We start from the raw sequence: 27,039 nt of genomic DNA, 5'->3' as shown, positions 1-27,039 counted from the left end.
GGCCCTCTGTCCGTACGAGCACCGGGCCCACTGGAGCCAAGGTGGCTCGCCGAGGACACCCCAGACAGCTGAGAAAGGGGGACGTGGAAGTGAAACGGGAGGGGGAGGCAGGCCGGCACACGCCTTCCGAGCCCAGGTCGGGGTGCGGGTCCGCGGGGCGGTCTCCCCAGGGTTCGTCGAGGAGCTGCACGGTGTCCGGGTCTTTCCGCCGGTCTAGAGCGAGGAGCGTTTCCGTGGGGCTGGGTTGCCGCCCCTGCGTCTCTGCCAGCTCTGTGCTCTGCTCCCAGGGCTTGGCTCGTGGTGACATGGATCTCCTCGTGTGCCCGGAGGCCACCTGGTGCCCCACGTGCCACCACCCCCTTGTCCACAGTCGCAGTCCGGTGCGGATGAGGTGCCTTTCCCCTACCAGTCTGGTAGACCTGCTCGCAGGCCGCAGCCGGGCTGGGTCCTCCATCCCGTCCCACACCCCCTTCCTCCGGTTCCTGCGTTGCTGTCGGCCGCCCTTTGACCAGGCACTGCATGTGCCTGGGTCCTACTGGGTGATTGGTGCCAGATGTGCCCACCACGAGCTCTGCTGCCACCAGCTGTTCATGTCCCAGGACAGGCCCTCCCAGCACGGGTGCCGGCAGCAGAAGGGTCGGTCTGCGGCGCGTCTGGGCTGGCAGTCACCGAGGGGCTGTCCAGGACAGCGCACTAGCCCACAGCTCTGGCTTGAGGACACCCCCGGAGGAGCAGGGACACCCAGCGTGGAGCAGCTGCGTGTTTGCTGCCTGAGAGTCTCGGTCACTGAGCCGGCAGCCTGCTGGCCCCGAGGGGAGAGACCCCCAGGGCAGACAGCTGAACCCAAGGTCGGTCTGCCAGCCCGGGGCCGAGCATCCCAGGGTGACGGTGCTCAGGGAGCACGAGCATCAGGTGTCCGCCCCCCATCCGGACGGGGCTTGGTTTCCACGCTGGGGCCCTCCCCCGTCGGGGTGGGGCTTCTGGCTCTGCCTGCGGCTCTGGCGGGTTCAGCGGGGCCCAGGCTGCATTCTCTTCTGTAGTCTCTCATCCTGGAGGCCGTGGTACGTTGGGAGTGAGTTGCCTTTGGCCTGGGAGCCCCCTTCAATGCCAGATGCAGTAACCAGGGTGGTGGTGAGTGTTCAGATGTCTGCGGGCAGGGGTACTGTGCTCCCCGGACCCCCTTCTGGGGTGCTGGGACGTGGCGTTCCGAGGCCTTTCATGGACAAAGGTGTTCCTGTGCAGGTGTGGTCCAGGGTGGGGCCCCGCATGGGGAGCTGGGGCTTGAGCATCTCCCTGGTCCTCTCCCGGGCAGGGTCACTGGCACAGAGCGATGCAGTGACGCAGGTGAGCACACAGGTCCCGGAGGTGCCGGTGGGAGGGCAAGGAGGTCTCCAGTGGGTGTCTGCCTGGGACCCAGGGCCCACAGCAGCTCACCTGACCCTGGGCAGGAATGCTCTGCAGCCCCGCGCCCTCCATCTCAGCCTGCGCCCTGTTGAAGGTCCCAGCGGGGGAGCAGTCAGAGGCGGAGCCAAGGGACGCTGAGTGCACTTTCCAGAGCTCTCTTCTGGGTGGTCTCCCATGGGTCATCTGGTCTTGGGAGGCAGATCTGGGTGGGGCATGGTCCCTAGGGGGCTGGATCCTACACGGGACAGTCCCAGGGTCAGTTCCGGCTGGATCCCAGGGGTCCTCACCCACTCGTGCTGACTAGCCAGCCCTCTGCCCCTCAGGCCAGCTTGGCAGGGAGACTGGGCCAGTGGCCACGAGGCTGCCCTCAAGCCCTCTGACCTTCTGCATGCAGTTCCACCCAGACCCTGGCTCCAGGACGCTGGGTCGACCAGGGACTGGTACGACCACCATAGGGTGAGGGTCCCTGGTTGCTGCAGACCCGTCGCGGAGGGTGCTGGGGCTGACCAGCAGGTGCGCTAGAAGGCCGGCCCTGCTCTCTGGGTCTCCCCGTGAGCTTCTGCACTTCTCTGGGCCGTGCGTCTAACACAGGTCAACCTCTGCCACCCCGTTCAGTTATCCAGCAGGCCACCGTGCCTCCAAGCCCCAGTGCTGCGACTGTCCTGGCACCTCGCACCCGGAGCTGGGGCCTTCCTGGGGCCCTACCCTCTGCACGGTCTGGTGTGCACCACCCCCGTCCCACCGGTCCTGCTGGGTCTGACCCAACTGATACGGTCAAGGGGGCTCACCCCCCCGCATCAGCTGGGAACTGGGGGAAGTGGGACCTGTGCTCGGGGTGCGCTCAGGGCCCCTACCCGCACGCTGGAGTGAAGGCCGGCCAGCACGTGGGGCCGTCCTTTTCTTTCTCAGGGACCCGGGGCAGCCCTGACATTGCTAACTAGTCTCTGGGGCTTCAGGGGCTCTGCAGGACTCCAGGGTGGGCACACAGGGGAGGGGCAGACAGCGCCCAGCCAGGGGTGCTGAGGAGTTGAGTGGCTTACGTGTGTGGAGGGTGGCACCCCAGTGGGGTGCGTGTGAGTGTGTGTGTGTGTCCTGAGTGCCCACGAGCCACAGGTGGACACAGTGTGTCCAGTGCCTGTCTGTGGCTGCTGGATCCAGTGCTCTCTGCTGGTGCACACTTGAGCGTGTGGGGCTTGGCTGGGGTGTAGGTCCCAGGACCAGGCAGGTGCCCAGCACCCTGAGCTCTGCGTCCATCAGCACTGGTGTCCTGGTGTCCAGTTGTGGGTCCTCAGGCTCCGGTAAGTCTCGGAGCCCCAGTTGGCCTAGGCCTGAGGCCCTTCCTGGCCATAGGAGCACTGTCTGCCCAGGAGAGAGCAGGGCTCACAAAGCGGTCAGGACAGGGGTAGTGGGGTGGGCTAGCAGAGTGCACAGAGGGGCACTGTGGCACCTACAGCAGGGCCACCTTGGTCTCCTGGCCCAGGCCCGAGACCGTGCACCCTCACTGCCCAGCAGTGTTACCCGGTCTGGGGCTGGTAGACTGGCAGTGGCGAGGCAGTGTCCTCCCTGTGGACAAGAGTGTGGGGAGGGGGCTGAGCCCCCATGGGAGTCGGTTAAGGGCCCTCCTCCCCCAGCAGCGTCCGGACCCAGATCTCTGGCCACCGAAGGCTGCCAGCCTCCAGCACACGCCATGTCTCCAGCTGTGGCCTTCTAGCCCAAGAGCCCCTGCCGCGCCAGCCCTTCCGAAGCACCGTCTCCGGAAGCTGGCGTCAGGACAGGCTCCCAGCCCTGTGGGGCTCCTGGTAGTCAGCTCCCCTCACCCCTCAGTGACCTTGTGTGGGTGATCCTGGTTCAGGTGGGTCCAGGGCTGGGGCTGGAATGGGGTCTGGTCTGGCCAGTGTCCCCGGCCAAGCAGTAGGCTTAGGGCTGTCCCGGTGGCTGGGAGGGGCTGTGCACTTGTCTGGGTCTGCAGACCCAGAGGGCAGCGGAGACACCGTTACTGCAAGGAAGGGTTCCTGGCGGGGCCAGTGTGGGCCTGGGCACTGGGCCAAAGTTAGAGGAGCCTGGAGGAAGTGTTGTGCTTCCCCACCAGAGGCACCGGCCCATCATCTGTGCACACATAGTGGCCTTGGTCCCTGAGGTGCCTGCCCGGTGATCCCTGCTTTGGGGCTGACCGTGTGGAGTGAGGGATGAAGGTGTTTGGTGCTGTGGGATCCCCGCCCTGAGGCAACTGTCCTTCACACAGGAACTCTGTACACCCACTCTTGGCCTGTAGCTGGGAAGGGGGAGAGAGCCCTGGGAGGGGAGGAGGCCAGGGGCGGGCCAGGGGGTGGGCTGAGGCAGTGACGTGGAGGGGTGGAGGGACCGGGACCTTCATAAACCCCGGCTCTCGGGGGCCGCAGCAGAACCGGAGTGGGGGAGTGCAGGGGGACCCAGGGACGCCACCCTCGCCCCGGAGAAGGTTAGTGACTCGCCTATGGTCTTGGGGGGCCACCAGGGGTCTGCCCAGGTCCGTGATCAGAGGACGATCTTGCCTTTTCAAAGAGGCCTGGGGCAGGGAGGGCAGACTGCAGAGGGCTCCCCGCAAGGGTCCCACCAAGTCAGGTTTCTGGGGAGCAGAGGGCTCTGGCTTCAGAATGTGGATCAGGAGGGGCCTCCGGGGCCCAGGAGAGTCCAGAGCCCATGCACCGGCCCCCAGCCCTCCACAGCCCCGAAGCTCAGCAGCTCTGCTCTGCGGGGCTGCTGCCCACCCCCCTGGGGTGTGGCTGGGGTCCTGAGCTTCTGTGCTGTGTGTCCTTTCCGCACTGTCCACAGAGGCAGCTCCCCAGGCTATGTGGGGCTTGAAGATGGAGGGTTGACCCCAACCTGCTTGCAAGGACTTCCCAGCCGACAGGCCGACTGGAGCCGGTCCTCAGGCAGGACACACCCTCGTGGGGCTGGCAGAGGGCTTGCTGTACAGCCCCCAGGGGTCTGTGCTCAGACTGAGGTCCCAGCTCTGATGCCCCTCGGGCTGCAGATAGGGTTTGCCCCTACATGGCTCCGTTCCCTCTCCAGGCCCCGTGGCCCTGGCAGAAGCTGTCCCAGTCTGTCCTAATGACGAGTGAGTGGCTGGGCCAGCTGTCAGGGCCTGGTGCTGGCCTGTGAGAATGTCCTGAGGGCGGGATGCAGGACCAGAGGCTGCTACAGCAGATGCCTCCAGGGTGGGCAGGGGAAGGGCAGCTGACCGCCCACCCGGGGAAACACCTGCACGCGCCGTGCAGGACACAGGTCCGCTGTAGGGGGCAGTTCCAGATCACGGCTTGTGGAATGCCTGGTATGGGTGGATGGCTGGCTGGATTGATGGGCGGACGATGGACGGACAGACAGAAGATGGCCGAGTGGACTCTTCCCACAGGCCGTGCACCATGAATGCCCTTACACGGCCCCATCTTGGGCATTGCCTCTGGCTGTGGCTGGGTGTTGCCTTGGGACTTGGCCAGGGACAAGGTAAGGACATGAGGGGGGCACTTCCTGGGAATGTGGCACCGGTCAGTGCCCAACCCCACCCCGGGGCAGGGCACAGGCCCCACTCAGGAGGGGTCTCCACCGCCTGCTCCTAACTCCCCCGGAGCCGTTGTTCTGAGTTGAATGTGTGCTCGAGGAGGAAAGACGACACCAGAGGCCACCTATGTCCTCTGCCCCAAGCGCTACCCACAGCTTTTGCTGGACCTTCCAACTTGCTATCTGTCGGGCCCGCGTGGGGATGCTGTTGTGTGCTTTCTGACGCTTACTAACACGCGCGGCACTGAATTCTGTCTTATATCCGTGCTTTCTCTTGCACTATTTCAGGGCACCACCTCTTTATTTATTTTTTAAGATTTTATTTATTTGACAGAGAGAGCAAGAGAGGGAACGCAGCAGGGGAGCGGGGGAGGGAGAAGCAGGCTCCCCGCGGAGCAGGGAGCCCCATGTGGGCTTGATCCCGGGACCCTGGGATCATGACCTGAGCCGAAGGCAGATGCGTAACGATGGAACCACCCAGGCGCCCCATCAGGACACCTCTTCAGTGTAAAATTTCCAAACAGCAGAAAGCCAGGGGAGGGAGGAACACCCCCTTTTCCTCCTGTCCTCCAAGGAAAGCACTGTCCATCCACACCGTCCATCCTGTGCCACCTGTTCTCGCTCCTTCCCCTTTCCGTGCTCACTCTGAGGCACAGGAGAACGCGGGGCTGCCCAGCCCTCCCTGCAGCGCCTTATGGCCCAAACTGATGGCTTTCTACCAGGTACTGACGGTCCTTACCTTTGTGACAGTCATCACCGTGTCTTTGGAATAGCCCAAAAGGGACGCAGCTGCGGAACGGGGCCGGCGTCCTCGCTGAGCTCCCCACGAGGGGCACCGGCCTGCCCTGGTTCTGGGAAGGTGGCTGCCCGCGCCCTGGCTTGGCCCCCAGCCCAGGCGGCTCCCAGGGAGTCCTGTGAGGGTGGGAGACTGCGTCTCCCCCTGTTGGAAGGTGCCGCTCCCGGGCGACTGCCGGAGTCTTGCAGTGTCTGACTCCCAGTCCCTGTTGAGAACGCGTGCCCGGCAGAGGGGCGCGCCGTGCGGCCACACCTCGAGTGGCGGGAGGCACGGGTCTACTGACCGCTCTTCCTCGGTGCGGACTTGTAATGCAGACTGGCCATGGTCTTTGGGGCATGTCCCTGGGTCCCCGTGGCTCTGACAGGTTGACGCGATGGTGGGGCCAAGTCACTCATGAGCCCACAGACACATTGTGCTCCGGGTTCAGCAGGGATCCCGCGGACTCTGGGCAGACCTGGGCCTCCCGGACCCTAGGAGGGCGGAGGGTGGGGGCCTGCAGGTCCGGGCTGCCTTCCCCAGGGAGGGCCCTGCTGAGGGGCGCTCCTGGGGGGCTTCTCACCAGCAGGCCCCCGGCCGTCTGCCCTGTGCCCCACCAAGGCCCCTTAACATGCAGAGCCCCAAGGCAGCTGGGAATGTCTCCCCCACCGTGTCAGAGGCGCCGTGAGACAGAGCACTCTTCATCAGCAGGACTTGGGAGGGGGTCCCGCTTACAAATGGCTTTTCATGGCTCCACCATGAGACATTCCTGCCTTTCAGCCTGGCGCTCCCGGGAGCCGCCGGGCACATCCGGGGGCCCAGTCCGGCTGCTTCCCCCCCTGAACCATTGGTCATTGTGTCTGCCCCGGGCACCCCCAACCCTGCCACCCTCCCATGGCCCAGCTCTCCCTGGGGCAGCCAGAAGAAGCCCATCTCTGTCCCCCTTTTCCAAAAATACCCACCCTGCCACGGGCCTCCCGGAAGCTTCCCTGATGGCCAGGCCGCACCCCAGGCCTCAGGCCCTCACGCCCCCTCTTCCTCCCAGGACAGCCCCGGCACCCAGCAGGGCTCTTCCTACTGATCCTGGATGCTGGCCTGGGCCCCGGTCAGCAGGGCAGGGGCGCCCCTCACAGAGCCGGGCGGGCCTCCCTGGGTGGGGGCAGTCTCTTCACCGGACCTACCAGGCAGCCTTGGCACCCGGGACCCTCAGAGGGCCCGGTCCCCCTCCAGCCCCAGATAAGGCCTCAGGTTCTCCAGTGCCCCCTGGTGGGTGGGGCTGGGCCCCCCACGACTGCCGGGTGCTGTCCAGGGGTCAGGGCTGACCCCCCGGTCTTGTCTCCCCAGCGAGCAGCGGCCTGAGGCTGGCCGTGCTGCCCGAGGACCGGCTGCAGATGAAGTGGAGGGAGGCGGAGGGGAGCGGCCTCGGCTACCTGGTGCAGGTGAAGCCCATGGCAGGTATGGGGCTCCGGCAGGGCCGGCAGGGCCAGCGGCTGGCACACTGCTCTGGGCCCAGCTCCTGCAGCCCAGCACCCGTGTGTCCACGGGAGGGAAGGACCGCGGGGACAGGAGCGGGAGGGTGAGGCCTGTGATGCGCCCACTGCTACCTCCCCACGTCCAGCTCACGCGGAAGGCTCTCCCTGCTCTGTTGCCTCTGATGCTTTCTTCTATATTTTTAATTCCTTTATTTCTCCATTTTTAAAAAGATTTTATTTATTCACTTATTTATTAGAGCGCGCGCACGCACAAGCAGGGGAGCAGCAGAGGGAGAGGGAGAGGCAGACCCCCCGCGGAGCAGGGAGCCCTTTGTGGGGCTCGATCCCAGGACCCTGAGGTCATGACCTGAGCCGAAGGCAGACGCTTCACTGCTGAGCCCCCCAGACGCCCTATTTCTCCATTCTTAATTTTGTGTTTTCTATTCTGACCACTTTTTATGTCTTCATTTACATGTAAGAGGTGGTTCGGTCGGTCTTTGAATCCCCAGCTTCAGGTCTTGTTTCCCCGTTCTAGAATTTCCATTTGGAAAATGTCCATTTGGTTTTTACATTCTAGGATTTCTTTTTAATTGTTTCTAGTTTGATACCTGAATCCATAGGCTCATCTCTAAGTGTCCTGACTAGTTAGCGCAGCTGACTTGAAGCCCCGAGCGCCACTGTCTGGAGCACCCGCGGCACTTCCTGTCCCTCCTCTGGTTCCTTGTACTCCTGGTTGCCCACCACTGGGCATCCGCCGTTGTGAAAACTTACGGAAGTACCTTAGGACCTTCCGTGACATTGTCTCACTTCAGAAAAAGCTTGTGTTGGTTTTTGACGGAGGCGACGTGAGCGAGCAGTCTTGGGCAATCTTTTTAAATTTTAGAGGTTGAAGGCCCTCCCCACTCTGCGATGTGCGCGGACACTAACACACGTGGGCCTGGACGCACTCCCGGTCTCGGTCTCTCTCCCCACCCCCGCCCCAGGGGACGCAGAGCAGGAAGTGATTCTGACCACCAAGACCCCCAAGGCCACAGTGGGGGGCTTGAGCCCCTCCAAGGGCTACACCGTGCAGATCTTCGAGCTCACCGGCTCCGGGCACGCCCTGCTGGCACAGAGGGAGTTCGTGAGTAAGTCTGTGACCTGCACAAGGAACCCGGCCTCGGAGCGGGGCTGTGTGTAAGGAGCAGGGTCCCCCCGGGGTGGGGGACGCTCACAGCCCCGCATGTCTCCCTGCAGTCGAGGACTTGAAGAGTCACGCGGCGAGCGGGAGCAGCCGGAAGCCCCTGGAGGCGGCCGTGGAGCCCACACCCTCCCACGTGGGGAGCCCAGGCCCCGAGCCCCGAGTTGCCTCGTCCCCAAGTCAAGACTCACCCAGTCTTGGTGGCGCAGAACGGGGTGAGGGTGGGTCACCTTCCGTGGCTGACGCTCTCCCTCAGGTCGGCTCTCACGTTCCAGCTTCTCCTTGAGCAAGCCGGCCGCCCTCCGGCCCTCACCCCAGCTCACGGGGACAGGCCACCCGCGGGGGGTGCACTCGGGCCCCCATGCCCCTTGCGGCCCCACCTGAGTGTGGCAGGTGGGAAGTGACCCAGCTGTGACCTCTGCAGGGCTGCCTGGCAAGGAGCAGCGCCCAGCCAGGGGCTCGGGGGGCAAGGCCCCTTCCCAGCCCTCCACAGACCAGGAGCGGAAGAGCCAGGCCCAGGGCTCTGTGGCAACAACGGAGACACCAGGTAAATGCCGGGACAACTGCCGGGACGCCAGGTTCTGTGGACCTGGGGGGGCCGGGGGTGGGGCCGCTGTGTGACCCAGGGCAGACAGCTGTGGCGTTTCTGCTGGTCACGCCTCCTCCACCAGACCAGGGTGTCCCTGACTCTGTCTCCCCGTCAGTCACAGTAGGGATAGAAAGAGGGATCTCTCTCCTCAGGTGGACACGTCCCCTCTCTCACCCTCGCTGTCTCCCAATGGACTTGGCATCTGCTGGGACGGTCTCCCCAGCCACATAGTGCTTTGAGCAGGGCTGTGCCCCACATCAGACGGCATCTCCTTGCACTCACCCTACCCAGGAGTCCTCACGAGGGGTCTGGCCTGGGTCTGGGGCTCGGCCTAGAGGCACCAAGTTTATAGACTTTGTGTCCAAAGAGCTCCTAGGTCATCAGGTCAAGCCACTGTCCCAGCCAGTGAGGCCTGAGGCTAGAGCTGCCAGCCATGCTGACCGGCCCCCCAGTCGACACCCCTTGGCTAGTCTCTGTCCGCTGGTCCCCACGTCGACAGCTGCACCTGGGGACCAGCCCTGCCGAGGCCACTGGAAGGCAGAGGTGCTGGGGTACCTAGGGGTCTCATTAGCCCTCCCTGAGGGCACTCAGAGGGCTGACACCATGGACCAGGGTTCACACAGGGTGTTGTGAGTCCCGAGAGGGTCCCCAAGACCTGGCCACCTGCCATACTTGAGGCCAGAGCCCCATGGCCCCTCTCTGTCCACCAACCCAGGGAAGGAGACCCTGGGGGCTGGAGCACAGCCTGGAGCCGTTCGGGAGGGGCTTTTACAGTGGTGTGGCCCTGGCCCAGCTCCTCCCTCCCTCCTTTCCCTCCCAGCCAACTCCCAGTTCCGCTGCACACCCCCCACACCCGTGGACGTGATCTTCCTGGTGGACGGGTCCTGGAGTATTGGCCATAGTCATTTCCAGCAGGTCAAAGATTTCCTGGCCAGCGTCATTGAGCCCTTTGAGATCGGGCCAGATAAAGTCCAAGTCGGTGGGTACCAACCCCCTGCCCCACCGCCCTGCCCGAGGTGTCCCCACAAGTCCTACCCCCACCCAGGAGAGGCCCAATTTGGAGAAAGGGCAAGGTGGGGAGGAGGCCCAGAGCCTCCTGGGGAAGCCGGAGGACAGCCTTGCCGATCGGGGTCGCCGGCCACCCACCAGCTGCCCCCCCCCAGGCCGGGCGGGTGGGGGCTCCTGCAGGGGCTGGGGGACGATCTGGTGACCTGTCCAGGTGCAAACGTGTACCCTGCCTGGTGTCCCGGTGAGGCCGTGTGCACGCTGGGCAGGTCAGCACCCAGAACTGCCCCCGCCCAGGCCTCACTCAGTACAGTGGAGACCCCCAGACCGAGTGGGACCTCAGCGCCTTCCGCAGCAAGGACAAGGTGCTGGCAGCCGTCCGCAACCTCCGCTACAGAGGGGGAAACACGTTCACAGGTGCGCCTGGGCCCCCAGCAGCCCCGGCCTTGGGGGTCTGTCCGGGTCTCTGTCCCGAAGTTCCCCCGACTCCATCCCACAGGGCAGCCTCCCAGCCTTGAGGCCGAGGGCGATGCGGGTGCTGAGCCTGACTCACACCTTCGTCAAGAGCAAAACACCCCTTAATGACCTCGGATGAAGACGGGGCTTCCCGTCAGCCAGTCTTGCTGGAAGCCAGTGGCTCCTCTGATGGGCGCGAGCTCCTGGGAGGGGCCGCCCGTGGATCAGCCCCCAAGCAGCGTCTCCCGCAGGCAGCCCCCCGGGTCTCGTGGTGGGTCCTGCCTCTGGAGCGCCCACTGGCGCGGCCGGGACTGACTCGGTGGGCCCTGCTGGGGTCAGGGACCGGTGGAGCGATGTCGGGCAGGAGGGTCACGTGGGCCACACGCCTTTACTCTTGATTGCCCAAGGCCTGGCCCTGACTCACGTGCGGGAGCAGAACCTGAAGCCCGGGGCGGGGCCCCGTCCAGAGGCGGCCAAGGTGGTGGTCCTAGTGACGGATGGCAAATCCCAGGACGATGCCCGTGCTGCCGGCCGCGTCCTCAAGGACCTGGGTGTCGCCGTCTTTGCTGTGGGTGAGCAGCCCCCTGCCCCGGCTGGGTTTCTCACGGCCGGGCGGGCAGCTTCCATTCCCACCCGTCCGCCCTGGGCTGGGGGTCCCTCACAGTGCTGGGTGACTCGGGCCAGGGGCCCCTGGTCGTGCTAGCAGTTTGGGACAACAGTGTGGGGCGGGTGGGGCCAGGTGTGTCCTCACCGCTGTACCCTGTGAGCAGGTGTGAAGAACGCAGACGAGGCCGAGCTGCAGCTCCTGGCGTCCCCCCCGCTGGACATCACCGTCCACAATGTGCAGGACTTCCCCCAGCTTGGCACCCTGGCCGGCTCGCTCAGCCGCCTCATCTGCCAGAACGTCCAAGGCGGGAGCCGGGGCCCGAGTGAGCAGGGTCCCCTCACCGGCCACAGCCCTGCCTGGCCCCTCTGGGCAGAGGGAGAGGGCGGTTGTGGCCCCCAGATGGGACGCCCTGAGCCCCCTCTCCCCTTGGCTCCCAGGGCTCTGAGGGTGTCTGCAGCCTGGGGGACACCTGTCCCTCCGGGAAGTGGCCGCTGGGGAGAGCAGGGTAGCTGCTAATGCAGGCCACCTGCTGGGCCGTTGACCATCCTCCTTCCCTCCCACAGTTACACCAGCTGTGGCTACCCTGGCCCCGGACACCGTCGTCACTCCCACCAGCCTCATCTTGACCCAGGCGACCCCCTCCAGCGTCCACCTGTCCTGGACCCCAGACCCCCAGCTGCCGCTCAAGTATCTGGTCACCTGGCGGCCTTCCAGGGGTGGCCCCCTGCGGGAGGTGAGGGGGGCTCTCTGCCTGCCCTGGACAGAGTCAGGGCCATGCATGACACAGCTGTCCCACAGGGCGGAGGGCACGGTGAGGGTGGCCCACCAGCGCGAGTGGAAAGGTGGAGTGGGCGCGTATCCTCTCGCCACCCGTGGCCGTGTGGTGGCCGAGGTCACCTGGGAATCGAGGACTGACCTCAGCCCCACCAGAGTTGACCGTGTGCCTGCCCCACACCCCTGCGCCTGCCCCGCAACCCTGTGCTCTGCACACCTGCGCCCCACACCCCTGCGCTGCCCACCCCACAGGCTCAACTGTGGCTCCTGTTCCAGGTGGTGCTGGACGGGCCTGCCTCATCCATGACGCTTCACAACCTGACCGTCGGCACCGAGTACTTGGTGTCTGTGTTCCCTGTCAGCGAGGCCGGGGTCGGCGAGGGCCTGCGGGGCCTTGTGACCACAGGTGGGTGGGGTGGAGTCACGCTGGGGTTCGGGGGTCACCCCCCGTAGCCTCCCCTTGGAGCCCCTGCCAGCAGGGTTGGTGCCGAGCCTGGCCTGGTCTCAGCCCGCCTGCGGTGTCACTGGGCCTTCCTGACCCTCGGTGTCCTCTTCGGAGCTGCTCGCGCCTGCTGTGGATCTCCTGCCCTCTCGGGCCACCATGAGCCCCCTTAAAAGCTTTCTTGAGACATAATTCCCACGTTGCAACAACTCAGCTGTGTGGTGTGAGGCTCAGTGGCCGTGGGTCCTGCCCCCGTTGTCCACAGTTCGCTGTGGAGTAGCTCCTCACCGGAGAGAAGCCCGGGCCCCCAAGCTGCTGACCCCAGTCCCCCAGCCCCTCAGCCCCTGGCACTCCCCGGTCTGTGGCTGTCCGCGTAGATTTGCCGTTTCTGGACCCTACGCTGTGTGGCTTCCCCGTGGGGTTTCTGACCTGGGGGCCTGGCACCCCCACCCTCAGGGCAGGCAGTCTTAAACAGAGACCCACAGGGCGGCCACGTTTCCCCAGAGCTGTCCACTGGAAACGTGGCCCAAAGCGAAGTCTGGGGGCAGAGTCGGATGGGTCTGTGGGTGCCCCCCACCCTCCCACCTCCGTCTCCACTGAGACCCACCGCAAGGTCTGCATGGCCCGGGGCCGTCTGTCACTTGAGTGAGGTGCCCCCGTGTGTGTGCGTATGCTTTCTGCAAGGTGCTGCGTCCCTAAAGTGTCCCCCCTCCCCCAGCGCCTCTGCCTCCGCCCAAGGCGCTGACCCTGGCTGCAGTGACGCCCACCACCGTTCACCTCACCTGGAGGCCATCGGCCGAGGCCACGCAGTACCTGGTGCGGTGCTCGCCAGCCCCCCAACGCCACCAGGAGGAGGGCAGAGAGGTTCGAGGCCCCCTGAGAGGGGATGCAGAGGAGGGCGCTCTGGGGGGTGCGGGCTGGGCAGCGCCATGGGCAGGGGCCAGCTTGCCTGCCACACCCCTGCAGGTGTGGGTGGGGCAGCCAGAGGTGCTGCTGGACGGCCTGGAGCCTGGCACGGACTACGACATCTGGGTGCAGAGCTTGCAAGGGCCAGAGGCCAGCGAGGCCCGGGGCATCCGTGCCAGGACCGGTAAGCGTCCGCCCCCCGGCAGCTGCCCCCTGGACAAGAGCCCCTTCCCCCAGGTGTTGGTCCCCAGAGCCCTCTGGTGGCCTTGCTGGTTGGGGAGTGGGTGCCAGCCAGTCTCTGAGGCCGTGATGTTCCCCCAGCCTCCCTGGCACTGCGCAGACACCTCGGCTTCTCAGACGTGAGTCACGACTCGGCCCGTGTGTTCTGGGAGGGCGTCCCGAGGCCCGTGCTCCTGTTCAGGGTCGGCTTTGTCTCCAGTGAGGGCAGCCACTCGGGGCAGGTGAGAGCAGCCCCTGCCTGGGGGCCCTGAGGTCCAGTGGGACAAGGTGAACACAGGGGCCAGCCCCCCACCCCCCACCTGCACTCACAGTTGCTGGCTATTGGAGGAGCCCCCGGGCCCCAGCCTGGGCTGCCGTGGGGGGACCGCGAGCAGCAGCCTCCATCCCGGCCTCTGGGAGCCCCAGGCTGCAGGTTCGGGGAAGGGACAGGTGCGGAGCCAGGACTCAGACGCAGGCCCGGAAACCACCTCCGGGCAGCGGGTTGCAGGGCCCGGGGCCTCACGAGAGGCTTGTCGGGCTCTTTGAGAGAGGGGGTGGGAGCAGGCGGGGGCCCAGGAGACCCTGCCTGCGTGGCAGCTTCCCTGCTCCAGGACACGGGCCATGGTCCCCTCCTGCCAGAGTCTGACCCCTCCCCAGCCTGGGGAGTTGGCCCCAGGCCTGCACCTGTGTGTCTGTCTGCCTCATAGGTGGAGGCCCCTGGGAATGCCACCTCAGCCACTCTGGGTCCCCTGTTCTCCTCCACTACCTACTCCGTCCACGTCACCTGCGTCTACCCCGCGGGTGGCTCCTCCACACTGACTGGCCGGCTGACCACGCGTGAGTGCACCGAGGTCGGGCCGGGGTCCCCAGGCCGGCTTCCTCTCTCCCCCGATGGCTGGTTCAAGCTAACGCGTCGGCCGAGGGGCGGCTGTGGGCAGTGCTGAGCTAGGTGGAGGCACATAGACACGGCGGGTGTGATGTGGGGCGCAGGGCCCTGGAGGGCAGGACCTGGGCCCCCCCGAGAAGCAGCCCAGACCAGACTGCAGCCGGGCCCTGGGGAAAGGGGAGAAATGTGGGTATGGCTGTTGGGGGGGTCCGGGGCTCCCCTCTGTGTGGTCCCCCAGGTGTCATCCTGCAGCCACAAAACCTCCAAGAGCACGGGGGCAGGTATCTGTCGAGCTGGCCAGGGTGGGAGCATGTGGGACCCCCGGGCCTCAGCGGGGTACACTGGCCCCTCCTCGCGCCGCTGCTTGTCCAGGCCCCACCGCCCCAGCCTCGGTGTCCCTGCTCTGTCTCCCAGGGAAAGTCCCCAGCCCGAGCCAGCTCTCAGTGACAGAGCTCCCCGGAGACGAGGTCCAGCTGGAGTGGGCGGCCGCCTCGGCTTCTGGAGTGCTCGTCTACCAGATCAAGTGGACGCCCATGGGAGATGGGAAGGCCCGTGAGGTGTGGGGAGGGGAGAGGAAGACCATCCCCACTCAGGAGCGCTCAGATGCTGGCCCTTCATCCCAGGGGCACCCGACTTCCCGTGGCCTGTGGGCAGAGCCCCGCATGAGGACCCCTGTCCTCAAGGCGCAAGCCTGTCCCTTCTCTCCACAGATCTCTGTCCCAGGGAGCCTGGGCGTGGCGGTCCTGCCTGGCCTCCAAAGCCACCTGGAGTACGAGATCACCATCCTGGCCTACTACAGGGACGGGGCCCGCAGTGACCCGGTGTCCCTCCGCTACACCCCCCGTAGGTGACCCCTGCTGTGCCCCTCAGCTGCGTGAGGACCAGGAACAGCCCAGAGGGACCCCAGACTCGCCCAGCTCCGGCCCAGGACCTCAGACTCCCAGAACCGTTGACAGCTCCCTGAATCCCTGACCCTGTGGCCTGACTACGGGGTCCACAGGCTCTCCCTGAGCACCCCCGGCAGGTGTTTCCGGGGTGGGGGGTGGCGAGGTTTCACATCCCGGCTGTCCTCAGGACTGTGCCAGTGGCCCCACCCATGCCGAGCCTAGGGGCGGAGGGATGTGGCAGCAGGGCGTGCTGGTTGTCCTCCAGGCCACCCTCTCTGAGCCCCCAGATGCTGCCCACCCCACAGCACGCCGGAGCCCGCCCTCCGACCTGGCCTTGGCTTCCGAGTCACCCAGCAGCCTGCGAGTCACCTGGACGCCCCCGAGTGGCCACGTCCTCCACTACCGGCTCACCTACATGCTGGCCTCAGGCTCAGGACGGGAGATGTCGGTGGGTCTTGGCGGAGCAGGGAGGCTCCTCGTGGGCCCCCCGGTCCCGGGCGCCGTGACAGGGAGAGAGCCCACCCTGTCTGTGGAGGGGGGCAATACTTCCGTGGCAGAACACAGACAAATGAGAGCAGAGATGGTCTGGGGTGGGGGTGCTTAGGTGACTGTGTCCCCCCTCCCAGATCTCTGTCCCAGGACCCAGGAACCATGTGACGCTCCCCGACCTGCTGGCAGCCACCAAATATAGGGTCCAGGTCTCGGCGGTCTACGGAGCAGGGGAGAGCGCGCCCGTGTCTGCCACAGGCCAGACGAGTGAGTGGGCACCAAGACCACCAGACCCAGACAGACCCCACATTCACACCCATCCAGACCCAGACAGACCCCAGACCCAGCCAGGCCCCAGCCAGACCCAGACCCAGCCAGACCGCAGCTAGACCCCAGACCCTCATGCCCAGGCAGCCCCCAGTCAGACCCCAGGCCCAGCCAGGCACCTGGACGCCTAGACCCTGGGGACCTGCCAGCAGGGTGTGCTGCCTGTCGTGCTCCGCACGTCGCCCGGCCGCACAGAGGTAGCAGAAGGGAGCTCAGGGTTTTCATGGAAACCGTCCCTGTTGTACAGCGCAGACAGTAAGCCCCCGGTTAAGTCCATTATCAGTCCAGTATAACAGGTGCGGGGTGGTGCAGCTGGGGGCCTGGATGGAGCCCTCGCCCGCAGGTCCTCGGAACTGCGGAGTGGGCTCGAGGTTCTGTATGTGTGTCCGAGTGGTCAGGGCAGACACCCAGCCTGGCGGGAGTCCTGGGCCAGCCGAATGCAGATCACAGAGAGGGCAGGCGAGGGTCACAGGGGCAGTACTTGGGGAGGCCCAGGCTGACCTACCTTGATGCATCAAGTTCATGGACAAGGCATCAGTGGTCCCTGGGGGACTGCCACCCACAGGCCAGGACCCAGCAGAGAGGACCGTGCTGGTTCTGGTTTGTTGCTGGTTTCTTTGGAAAATCACAGACACTCAGAGCAGAGGACGCTCAGAGGCCATTCAGCTTGGCCGCAGCACCTTCCTTCTGTGGCCCTCCGTAGGGCCATCCCGTTTGGGCTTGAATGCCTCTGGGGATTGGGGCCTCCCTCTGTGGTGCCTCTACCGGCCCGCGGACAACTTCAGCGCACCTCCCGTGCCCCTGGTCATGGAGGAAACCTGCGCGGCCAGGCCGGGTTAGCACATCCCCGCAGCCGCGCGTCTTCCGGCCCCTTGGCACTTCGGGTGGCCAGTGTCAGGGTGCAACGCCCAATCGGAGCCCCCCTGGCTGGCCACTGTCTTCCAGGGCTGGGAGTACGGCCACCAGGGGAGCAGGATACCATCCCTGTCCCTTCTCTGTCCCGTTCCTGTGGTGGGGGGCCCCCAGGCCAGGAGAGCAGCAAGCTGGTGTGGACGAGGCTGTGGCTCCCTGCACTGTGGACTTGAGGGCAGGGTGACTACCAGGCGCCCCAGATGCAGTCGAACCCACCACTGACCCTGACTCCTTTTGCCTCCCAGCAGCCTGCCCCCCCCTCAGCCCCGACGGCCCCCTCCCAGGTAGGAAGCCTCTCATCCCCCACCTACCCCTCCCCCACCTGCCGTGAAGGGGCAGTGACAGTGCACCAGGTCATGGCGTCACTAGAGGCAGTCAGGCAGGGGGGTCCCCATGAGCTGGCGCTTTCTTCTCACATCACTATGGAGATTACAGATGGGACACGGCCATGCAGACACGAGGCCGGGGTCCTGGGTCCTGCAGGGCCTCCCGCAGGCTCTCTGCTAACCAGGAGCTGGGAGAGGGGCCAAGGCCGGGGTCACCCAGGGACGGCCCCCGACACGGGGCTGACATGTGAGTGGCAGATCTGCCCAGAGCAGGGTGTGGCTTCTCCCACCTCCCCTGTTCCCGCCCCAGGCCCGGGGCCACCCTGGGCACCCAGGGAGGCAAGATCCCCTTCACTCGTGCTCCTGACGTCAGAGCAGGTGCAGACGCTGTGAGCCCGCTGAGTCGGCCCGGGTGCTGCGGCTGGGCACCCTTGCCGCTACCAGGGGTGGCGTCACCCTGGCGTCACCCAGCCTGACTCCCACCCACCGCGGGCTCCAAGGGTGCGTCCATCCACGGTCTTCGCAGTCACCGTCTTCCCATCTATGCGCCCTGGGCTGCTCCTCTCCCCTCTCCCTGGACCCCTGGTGTTTTCTCTCTGCCCCGCCCCCACCCCGAGTCTCTGATCACCCCTTTGTTGTTGCCACGCCCACCCAGGCTTCGACCTCATGGCGGCCTTCGGGCTGGTGGAGGAGGAGCACGCGTCCATCCGAGGCGTTGCCATGGAGCGTGCGGCGTTCGGCTGCGCCCGGACCTTCACGCTCTTCAAGGACGCTCAGCTGACCCGCCGGGCCAGGTGGGGGGCCCGGGAGTGGACAGGGCCCCAGAGGGGGCAGCTGCAGAGCGGGCGTGGGTGGCCACATCCTCCCCGTGATGCCCCCCGTCTCCCTGGGGAGGCTGTGGCAGGTGCAAGCCCCCCAGAGCCGATGAGGTGACCCCCCCAGGCAGGTGGGGTTTTGCAGATGAACAAATCTTCCGGGGCGGAACGTGGCCGCACGCAGGTCCTTTTCCCGCGTGACCCCAGCATGGCTCAGACTTGGAGATACAGAAGCTTGTGTCCCTCGGGAGCTCTTGCGTCCTGGGTGTGTGTGGATCCGGCAAAACCGCGGGCCCCTGGGTGCCCGCGGGCGCTGCTCCGGGACTGGCCGTGGGCAAGGCGGCGTGGCTCCTCACGGCCACCTTGTTGGTGGAGCCGGCTGGGATCCGGGTCACTGGGCCACGCCCCACATGGCCCCACCTTAAGCTCCCGGGTTGCACGCGCTCGGCGCGGTCATCGGCTCTGTGCCAGAGCTTCGGAAACCGCACAACAGCTCGTCGCACCACACTCACCACAGGCCGCCCCGATTCAGGACTTGGCGTGGCGGGCGTGGCTGCGGAAGGTGCCGCTCTGCCGGCCGCCGTCCTCCCGTCCGAGCTCATGGCTCCCTCACCGTCCTCTTCCTCCCACCCACCCCAACCTGCTCCTGTGTTAACGTTTCTTTCAGGGGGTGACAGGTCTTCCCTCTGCGTGTGGGTGGCTGAAGCCGGTCTCTTTCTCAGTGTCCCCTTCCTCCTATCCGAGCTTGAATCTGGGGTCTCTATCAGGGCGGGCTGCTCTGAGTGTCTGGAACCCTGAGGCTGTCCTCCCTGGATGAGGCCAGCACGATGAGGCCAGCACGACACCTGGTCTGCCACCCTTGTCCCTTTTCTGCAAGCAACAGACTTTCTCAGGCCCTCACTATCTACCGTCTGGAGTTCACGTTCTGCTGGTGCAGCCCCCACCCCAGATGCGATCAGCCACCCCAGGGGAGGTCACCCAGTGCAAGTGCCCCGTGCCGTGATAGCTGCCAGAGTGGGGCTCTGGGCTGGGAAGAGTTGAAGGGTCAGGAAGCCCTGCCGAGGAAGTGGCAGACAAGTAAGGGCCACCAGGGAGACAATAGGGAAGGGAAAGGCACTGAGGAAGAAGAAGCAGCCTGTGCCAAGGCCCTGGGGTCAGTTTGCTTGGAAAACCTCAAGAATGTGCAGGGCTGGCTCTTTGGGCTCTTGGTTTTCCTAAGAGCAAATGAAGGGCGGAGAGTGAGGCTATAGGCCTGCAGGAACAATGTTACTGGGTGACCTAACACCTGTTCCCCGCCCTTCCCACCCCTCAGCATGCACCAGTGGGCGCTGGCACAGACACACCCCCTGCCTGCCTGTTCTGAGCACACCAACAAGCTCGGGTCAGCGGGGGCAACTCCCGAGGGCAGAGCCACCTGTGGGCTTGTGGGCTCCTGACCCCAGGACACAGGCCCAGAGACCCTCCTGCCAGGCCCCTGTGACCTGCCCCCATCTGCCCCTGTAGAGCCCCCAGGGAATGGGGTCTTGGAGGACCCTGCCCAGGAGTGTCGTGAACACTGACTCTGGTGGGGTGGCCTTTGGTCCCAGCCATAGAGCACGTGTGGCTGAACCGCCACCAGCCTGGGGGCACTTCTGTCCCCCACATACCGCACGTTACTGTTGGGGATGGAGGCAGGAGAGGCCCAGCATGGTCGCAGACCCCCGCACTGCAGCACTGTGGGGCTGGGGGATGGTGGGACCCCCCCACCGCTCCTGGGCCTGCAGTCACCCCCCCCGTGCCCCCACAGCGGCCCCCAGCTGGCTGCGCCCCCGCCGGAGCACACGGTGGTCTTCCTGCTGCGCGTGCTGCCCGAGACTCCCCGCGAGGCCTTCGCCTTATGGCAGATGACGGCGGAGGATCTGCAGCCCATCCTGGGGGTCCTGCTGGACGGTCAGTCCGCGGGGGGGTGCCGGGTCTGTGCACCCGGAGGAGCTCTGCGCCGCGCCAGCCCAGGATGCCCCAGGCGGAGCCACGTCCATGCTCGGGCCCCTGAGGCTTGGGGTGCGTTGGCGTGTGCCCTGCCTGGGGCCGCCCCACTCTGCTCTGGGGGTCCCATGCGCTCCTCACCCCTCCCCTGCAGCTGGCAGGAAGTCTCTGACCTACTTCAACCACGACCCCAGGGCCACCCTGCAAGAGGTGACCTTTGACCTGCCCGAAGTGAGGAAGATTTTCTTCGGAAGCTTCCACAAGGTCCTGGAAGGTTCCTGAATGATTGGAGTCTGCCTCCCCCAGGACCCTCCTCCAGTCCCTGAGTTTGGGGACAGACCCCCACAGGACACTCAGGACGTGCCTGCCTCCCACCCGCAGCCCCCGTCACGCACCGTGGCCCACCCCTGCGCCCCCCGTTTTCCTGGAAAGTCATGTTTGGCCTGTCTGAGCCTATGCCCCGCACTCCCCTCTAGACAGGTGTCCTCATGTGGGTCTGAGAGCATCCCAGCCCTTCCCGGGCCCCTCCCCTGGGAGGGTGTGATTCGGTCTCCTTTATAAAGGGATACTGAGGCCCCGTGAGGGGGTGTCCCATGAGACCTGAGGTGGAGTCAGGGTCCTGCTGCCCTGGTGACGGGCCCTTGCTCCCCCTGGCTGGCTGGGGCGGCAGGGGAACCCGTGCTGGTGTCCGGCAGGTGCACGTGGCCGTGGGCCGCTCCAAGGTCAGGCTCTACGTGGACTGCCAGAAGGTGGCCGAGAGGCCGATTGGGGAGGCGGGCAGCCCACCTGCCACGGGCTTCGTGATGCTGGGGAGGTTGGCCAAGGCCCGGGGCCCCCGGAGCAGCTCAGCCACAGTGAGCACGGGGCTTGTCCTGCCGGGCTGGGCCGGAGGGGGCCACGGAAGCCCGGCCTCGTCTGGCTGACCCTCTCTGTCGTAGTTCCAGCTCCAGCTGCTGCAGATCGTGTGCAGTGACTCCTGGGCAGAGGAGGACGTGTGCTGCGAGCTCCCTGCGGCGGTAGGTGGGCCAGCGCCTGCCGAGGCTCTTAGAGTCTGGGGGTAGACGGTATGTCCATCATGGGGCTGGGGGAGAGCAGGACAGGCTTCCTGGAGGAAGTGGCCTCTGGGCCAGAGCCGGAGCCCTGGGCAGCCGGAGGCCCTGGGGGCCAGGCAGGCTGGAATGTGTCAGGAAGTCCCCAGCTGCAGGGGTGCCCACTGCCCTTTCCTGCAGGCACAGCTGGGGTGTACGCTGCGGGCCAGGAAGGGGGTCAGCCGGCAAAGCCAGAGGGACCACCAGAGACTCGGTTGGCCTCTACACCTTGCAGGTGTGGCCGGGTTCCTCGCACTGGACCCACCCTGGGCTTGGCCATGCTCTGGACTTGGGAGGGACTGTGAGACGGCCCAGGCAGGGCAGCCTGGGAGGCGGCACCCAGGATGGGGTCCCTGCCCTTCATTCCCAGCCTGCCAGGCGTCCTAGAACCCCAGAGTCTGTGGCTACTCTGAGCTCAGACAAGAACAGCTGGGGACGCACTTAATGCGTGGGGCCTCCTTTCTCCCAGAAGGATGGAGAGACCTGCCCCGCCTTCTCTTCTGCCTGCACCTGTTCCTCGCAGACCCCTGGGCCCCCGGGGCCCCAAGGACCTCCAGTGAGTCCATCCTCTCCTCCCCTGGGGTGCCCAGGGGCTCCTGGCAACATTCCACGGTCACAGCACCGAGCAGCGGTCCCAGCCTGCCGCACAGATGGGATGGGCTCACGCGTCCCCAGCAGCCTCGTGCGCCCAGCCTCATGCGACCCCTCCCGGCAAGCCTCTCCTTCCCCCCAGCCGCCCTCCCCTGAGCGGAGCCCTTTCTGGTGTGGGGTCCAGCGTACCCCCAGTTTCCCCGTGGGGCTGCAGCACTGTGCTGGTGGGGACCAGTGAGTGTGACATGGCCTGGCCATGCATCACAGCCACGTGGGCGGCCTCTGTCCCGGGTACTCTGGCTGGGGGACACTGGGAGGCGGCTCTCTAGGCCCTGGACCATCCCCCATGGGGTGGGGCCTGCAGTGAGACTGTTGGTCGACAGGCACGGGCTCTGGGCTCCGTGGCCCATACCAGACGGGGTCAGGATTTGAACCGGGACCTGCCAGGAGAGGGGCCTGCTCTACGCAGAGGCTGTGGGACGCAAGGACAGGCTGGGGGTCTCTTGCCTTGGAAGCCCCTGCCCCTTCTCCACCTAAACTTGGGGACTGCAGTCCAGGGCAATACTGTGGGGCCCTTGGGGGGACGGTGCTGAGCTCTGACCGTGCCCCTGCAGGGCCTCCCTGGAAGGAACGGAGCCCCAGGAGAGCAGGGCTTCCCAGGGCCCAGGGTGAGTAGTGGGGAGTCCTATGGGGCTGGACCCTACCTTTCCTGGGAATGCAGAGGGAGCCCCACAGCTCGAAGCTAGGTGCCCTCCCCAGGGAGAGGCCAGCTCCCCACCCCAGCCCCAGAAATGACCCTGGCCTTGAGCGCTCTGACGAGGGGACCCTGTTGCTGCCCAGTTCAACAGGCTTTTCTCCTAAAGCAGCTCCAGCTCCCTCTGGAAGTTACTGGAATTTTCTTGTCGGACAAATGTCCTTTGAACCCTTTCTACCAGGTCACTTTTCTTACTAATTCTTGGGGGCGTTCACACTCTGTGGAAACCACCACTTGCCTGAGTCTTGACCACGTTTAACCGCCTGCGGCAGTGCGGACCCAGCACCGGGGGTGGGTACAGAGGCTTTGGGGTGTGGTCGTCCCGTCTGCGCGTTCTTGTCTTACTAGACTGGAACTCGAGTGTGGGTACTGAGTCAGGTTTGCTGCTGTGGACACAGCCCGACAACCTCTCGTCCTGGAGCTGTTCGTTTGGTGACTGATCTTAGTGTCTTGCCGGATCCTGGGCTGCCTTGCTTGAACTGGGTCCTTTCCGCCATGGGGCATGGGGCTGTCTGCGGCGTCTTACTGGCGACGTTCTCGCTGATGCTTGCGCGTGAGAACGGCTGCCGTGTTTTTTTTTTTTGTGGAGGTCGGTACGCTTACACGCTTGGCTCACAAGCGTTCCCTGAGAGCATCCTCTCACCGCCCCCACGATGTCAAGCAGTGGGAACAGTGGGTGTCCCCTGTCCCTCGGAGACTGGGGAGGACGCTCCAGCCAGGCCTGAGTCTGGGGCCTGGGCTTTGGAGCGCTGTGACTGCCCGTCCGGGTTGGCGCTGCCATGGCGGTTTCGGCACCCCTCCGGGTCAGGAAGGGAGGACAGGTTCCCAGGCTCTGGGACCTGGAGCCGTGGCCTCGGTCCATTCCTGGCTGTAGAGAGGGTCGCCGCAGGACCCCTCCTGGGGTGGGCAGTGCGGTGCAGACGTCTCTGCACAAGCCTGGGTCTGGTACCAAAGTCGGCTGGAGGGCCAGGGCTACCAGTAGAGGCAGGACCGAGGGAGGGGCTGCTAGAGTTTCCCCAGGCCTCAGCCCCTCCGCTGCCCGCATCCGCAGGGAGAGCCGGGGCCGCCCAAACAGATGGGACCTGAGGGTCCTGCAGCTCAGCAGGGGTCACCAGGGACCCAGGCCCGAACCGTGCGGGGACCCGTGGTAGGTGCTGCCTCCCCCGTCCTCCAGAACAGACTTCCTGCTGAGTCTCTTTCCTCTCCAGGGTCCGCCAGGGGTCAAAGGAGAGAAAGGGGACCAGGGGCTCCCAGGCTTGAAGGTAGTGGGGTCAGACCACTCGGGGCACGTGGGCGGGGAGGACAGGGGCTGGGGACGTGGGTCTCGGGAACCGGGCCTCCTCCCTAGCTTCAGACCTTGGCCTCAGTCTCACCAGCCATCTGTGTTCCCTTCTAGGGCCATCCTGGTCACCAGGGCGCCCCCGGGAAGGTCGGCCTCCAGGGACCAAAGGTGGGAGAGAAGCCTGCCACAGGAGGGCCTTGGCCAGAGGCCGTGGGGGTGGCGGCCTGGCCTGCAGGGAGGGGGCTGCGGTCAGTGCCCTGGGGCGGGGAGACAGGCCCTGAGCTGGGCTGGCCGCCCCGGCTCTCAGAGTGACGCACAGAGGTGCGCACCGCCTTCCCGGGGACCGGTCGTGTTTGCGACCACGTGGGCGTGCGGGACGGCGTGTGGGGCTGCCAGGCCCCCTCCCGCCCCAGCTCGCCTCTTCCTTTGCCCTCAGGGAATGCGAGGCCTCGAGGGGAGCACCGGCCTGCCCGGACCTCCGGGCCCCAGGGTAGGCACCACGTGCCCTGCGATGCTCTACCCCAACCCCTCACCCCAACCTCCTGCCCGGGCTTGGGGCTGAACACAGAGCAGGCCCCAGCTGAAGGGGGTGACAGGAGGCCTCTCCTCCTGGGCTGGAACCCTGCAGAGGTCCACGGGGCCTGCGGAGCACCGTGCAAGGGCCTTTCCCACCTCCCCAGGCGGGTTAGACAGCCCCAGGCACCCCTGCATGAGACCCACATGGTGGGAACCGACCCAGGTGGGCCTGGGGAGGGTGGGTGGGTGAGGCAGGCTGCAGGACACGACCGGGGCCCCCTTCTTCTCGGCTGCCCTCCCCAGCCAGCGGGGCCCCTGCTGCTCTGAGCGGGGCGAGGGCGGGGGTGGAGAGGCAGGGCAGGCTCAGCCTGGTGCCTCTCCCGCACGTGCCCTTCAGGGATGGTCATGGTCAGGACAGCTGGAACAGAGTCGAGGGATATTGTAGGGAAGGATCAGGGCTGAGAGGTGGGGCAGGTGGGACCCTGCCCTGGGCCTGGGGCATGGACCAGCCCCGCGGTGGGGACGAGAGGCTAGCCCGCGTGAAGGGATCCACTCTCGGTCCAAGGCTGCAGGGACCCAGACCACAGGGAGCCAGGGCGGGCGGGAGGAGGAGCCACGTTCCTGGGGGGCCTCCAGCTAACCCCGCACCTCTGCAGGGCTTCCGGGGCACGGCCGGGGCCAGGGGCACCAGTGGGGAGAGAGGACCCCCGGGGGTCGTGGGGCCCACGGTAAGTCCCACCTACCCCCTCCCCAGGAGTTGGGGGCGGGGCAAACGTGAGCAAAAGCCTCGTAGAGCCAGGCCTGCAAAGCCCTTGGGTCTGGGGCCCACCCGGAGCAGAGAGGGCCTGGAGCCACCTCGCGGAGGGGTCCCGACACGGGGCCTCTGGGCTCCAGTGCGGGGGGGCACGTGGGGCCTGTAAGCCGGGGGGGCTCCAACTGGGAAGGGGAGGAAAGCAGGCCCATGGGTGGGGACGTGCTCTGCACAGGCCCGTGGGCTTCTGGGCCTTCGTCCCGCGCTTGCCTGCTAAGGGCTGACCCTTTGTCCCTGAGGGACCCCCTGTGGCTCCCTGGGGTCAGGCTACGCCCTGCCTGGTCTTCCTCCCCCCACATGGGTAGGACCCCCACCCTACTGGGAGCAGAGTCAGGGGGCACCGCGCCCAGAGGGGGCCCCGGCATGCAGCCCTCACCCCGCCCAGAGGGGAGCCAGGATGGGGTCCAGGCGTGGCTCCTCTGCCGTCAGTCTAGTTCTCTGTCACTTTCTCCTTTTCCTCTGCTTAAGGGCCTACCAGGACCCAAAGGGGAGCGAGGAGAGAAGGTGAGTAGGCCCCTATCTGGGGTCTGGGCACTTCCTAGGGAGTATGGGGAGCCACCGACCCCCGTGCCACTGGTCATGGCTCGTGCCCACGTGGCCCTCTCCTTGCAGGGCGAGCCACAGTCCCTGGCCACCATCTACCAGCTCCTGGGCCAGGCCTGCGAGTCTGCCGTCCAGGGTGAGTGGTGCAGCTTCCTTGTGAGGACCCCAGAGCCTCCCGGGCCTCCCGTGCAGCCTCTGTGCTCACACCAGCCTGGGCCCCTCGTCACCAGCAGCCCCGGCCTGGCATGGCCGTTCTCCTTGGCCACGCACCATGGAGTGAGGGGGAAAGCACGTGGGGCGCCCTACACTCCACGCCCACCTGCTGATGCCCCCTCCACCCCAACCCCCAGCTCATATACTGAAGTTCCGCTCCTTCCACCGTGAGAGCGCCAGGCCCCCCAGACCCATCTTGGAGGCCCCCAGGCCCCCCAGCACACTCGGTGAGGCCCCGCTCCCTGGAGAAGTGGGAGACGACGGCCTGCGCCCTGAGAACAGAGGTACTGGCTTCGTAGGGAGGGTCAGGTGCACTGCAGCCCCTCCCCCTGCACCGGGCTGGGGGTCCTGTGGGCCCTGGTTCCCCACCCTCCTGGGGCCCCCAAGCACACACCGAGTTTGCTTAGGCCAGGAATGGACTTCCTGGGGTCCTCAAAGGGGCCCCTGCCGTCCCCTCCCTTCTGTCCTCGTGTGCTCGGACGCAGCAGGGGGCTTGGTCTAATGACCTTGTCCTATGTTCCTCCGTCTGGCTGGGGCTGCACTGCTGGTCACAGCTCAGGTGCTAGGATGGTTGGGAGGCTGATGGGGGAGACAGAGCTCGTGGGCCTGGATGGGGAGAAAGGAGCGGCAGGGAGGGGTCCTGCCTCCCCCCTCCGGCTACACATTGGGTTAGGGGAGAGGGCCTCGCTCGTGGGAAGCCCCTTCCCACCACAGCCCACCACAGTTCTCCAGACACGGCCTTTGGGATGACCACCCCCTCTCCGACAAGGCTGGCCCAGGCTGTCATGAGGACCCCCCACCACACCGTTGACCTTGGTGGAGCCAAGAGCTGGTGTCTGTCGGGGGCTCAGGCACCCGTCTTCCCATCTGTCAGGTCAGGGTCCCCAAGAAGGGAGAGTGTTACCTCCTGCACCTCTCAGCTTAACACAGCCCTCTCCTGCTCAGGGGAACCCAGAGCCCTCAGTCACATGGGCACCCGCGGGCCACGCTGGGACACATGGGGCTCGAGTCTGCCGCGCCCGGTGGGCTGGGTGTCCGCTGCCTGCCACCTCCTTCAGACCTGTCCCCCCTTCTCTCCTGCCAGGATGGCCCCCATGCTGCCCACAGTGACCCTGCACCCCTCCCCAGACTCGGCACCGAGGACGGCTGTGCGGGCGGGAGGAAGAGGCAGGAGCAGCGAGTCCAGGAGGGACCTGGGAGCCGAAGGAGGGGGGTGGGGAGCCCTTCCTCTGTACCGTTTTCCGCACTCAGATAAACGGCATCCTGCTCGC

The 27,039-nt window shown here is 66.1% G+C and overlaps 1 protein-coding gene across 1 annotated transcript; it reads left to right on the top strand.

Annotated features, from left to right (window-relative positions):
• Positions 1 to 305: 305 nt before the first annotated feature.
• COL20A1 (collagen type XX alpha 1 chain) lies at positions 306 to 27,039 on the top strand (the record flags this gene model as incomplete). The annotated part of the gene is made up of 39 exons (XM_080814716.1): positions 306 to 636; positions 1,243 to 1,344; positions 1,728 to 1,844; positions 6,759 to 6,818; positions 7,058 to 7,168; positions 8,169 to 8,312; positions 8,422 to 8,580; positions 8,790 to 8,912; positions 9,775 to 9,933; positions 10,257 to 10,376; positions 10,823 to 10,987; positions 11,186 to 11,344; positions 11,586 to 11,755; positions 12,073 to 12,202; positions 12,957 to 13,102; positions 13,205 to 13,328; positions 13,466 to 13,605; positions 14,071 to 14,200; positions 14,664 to 14,806; positions 14,960 to 15,092; positions 15,424 to 15,584; positions 15,763 to 15,892; positions 17,110 to 17,148; positions 17,846 to 17,984; positions 19,792 to 19,934; positions 20,125 to 20,234; positions 20,666 to 20,824; positions 20,909 to 20,986; positions 21,528 to 21,614; positions 22,264 to 22,317; positions 23,455 to 23,550; positions 23,612 to 23,665; positions 23,800 to 23,853; positions 24,122 to 24,175; positions 24,858 to 24,929; positions 25,481 to 25,516; positions 25,625 to 25,691; positions 25,906 to 26,052; positions 26,853 to 27,039. 39 exons carry the CDS (start codon positions 306 to 308, stop codon positions 26,876 to 26,878), a joined length of 4,572 nt encoding a protein of 1,523 aa, XP_080670842.1. The 3' UTR covers positions 26,879 to 27,039.

The sequence above is a fragment of the Martes martes genome, assembly GCF_963455335.1.
Source record: "Martes martes genome assembly, chromosome: 9".
NCBI lineage: Eukaryota > Metazoa > Chordata > Mammalia > Carnivora > Mustelidae > Martes > Martes martes.
Note: the sequence above shows the minus strand (reverse complement) of the source record. Positions and strands in the feature narration are given on the sequence as shown.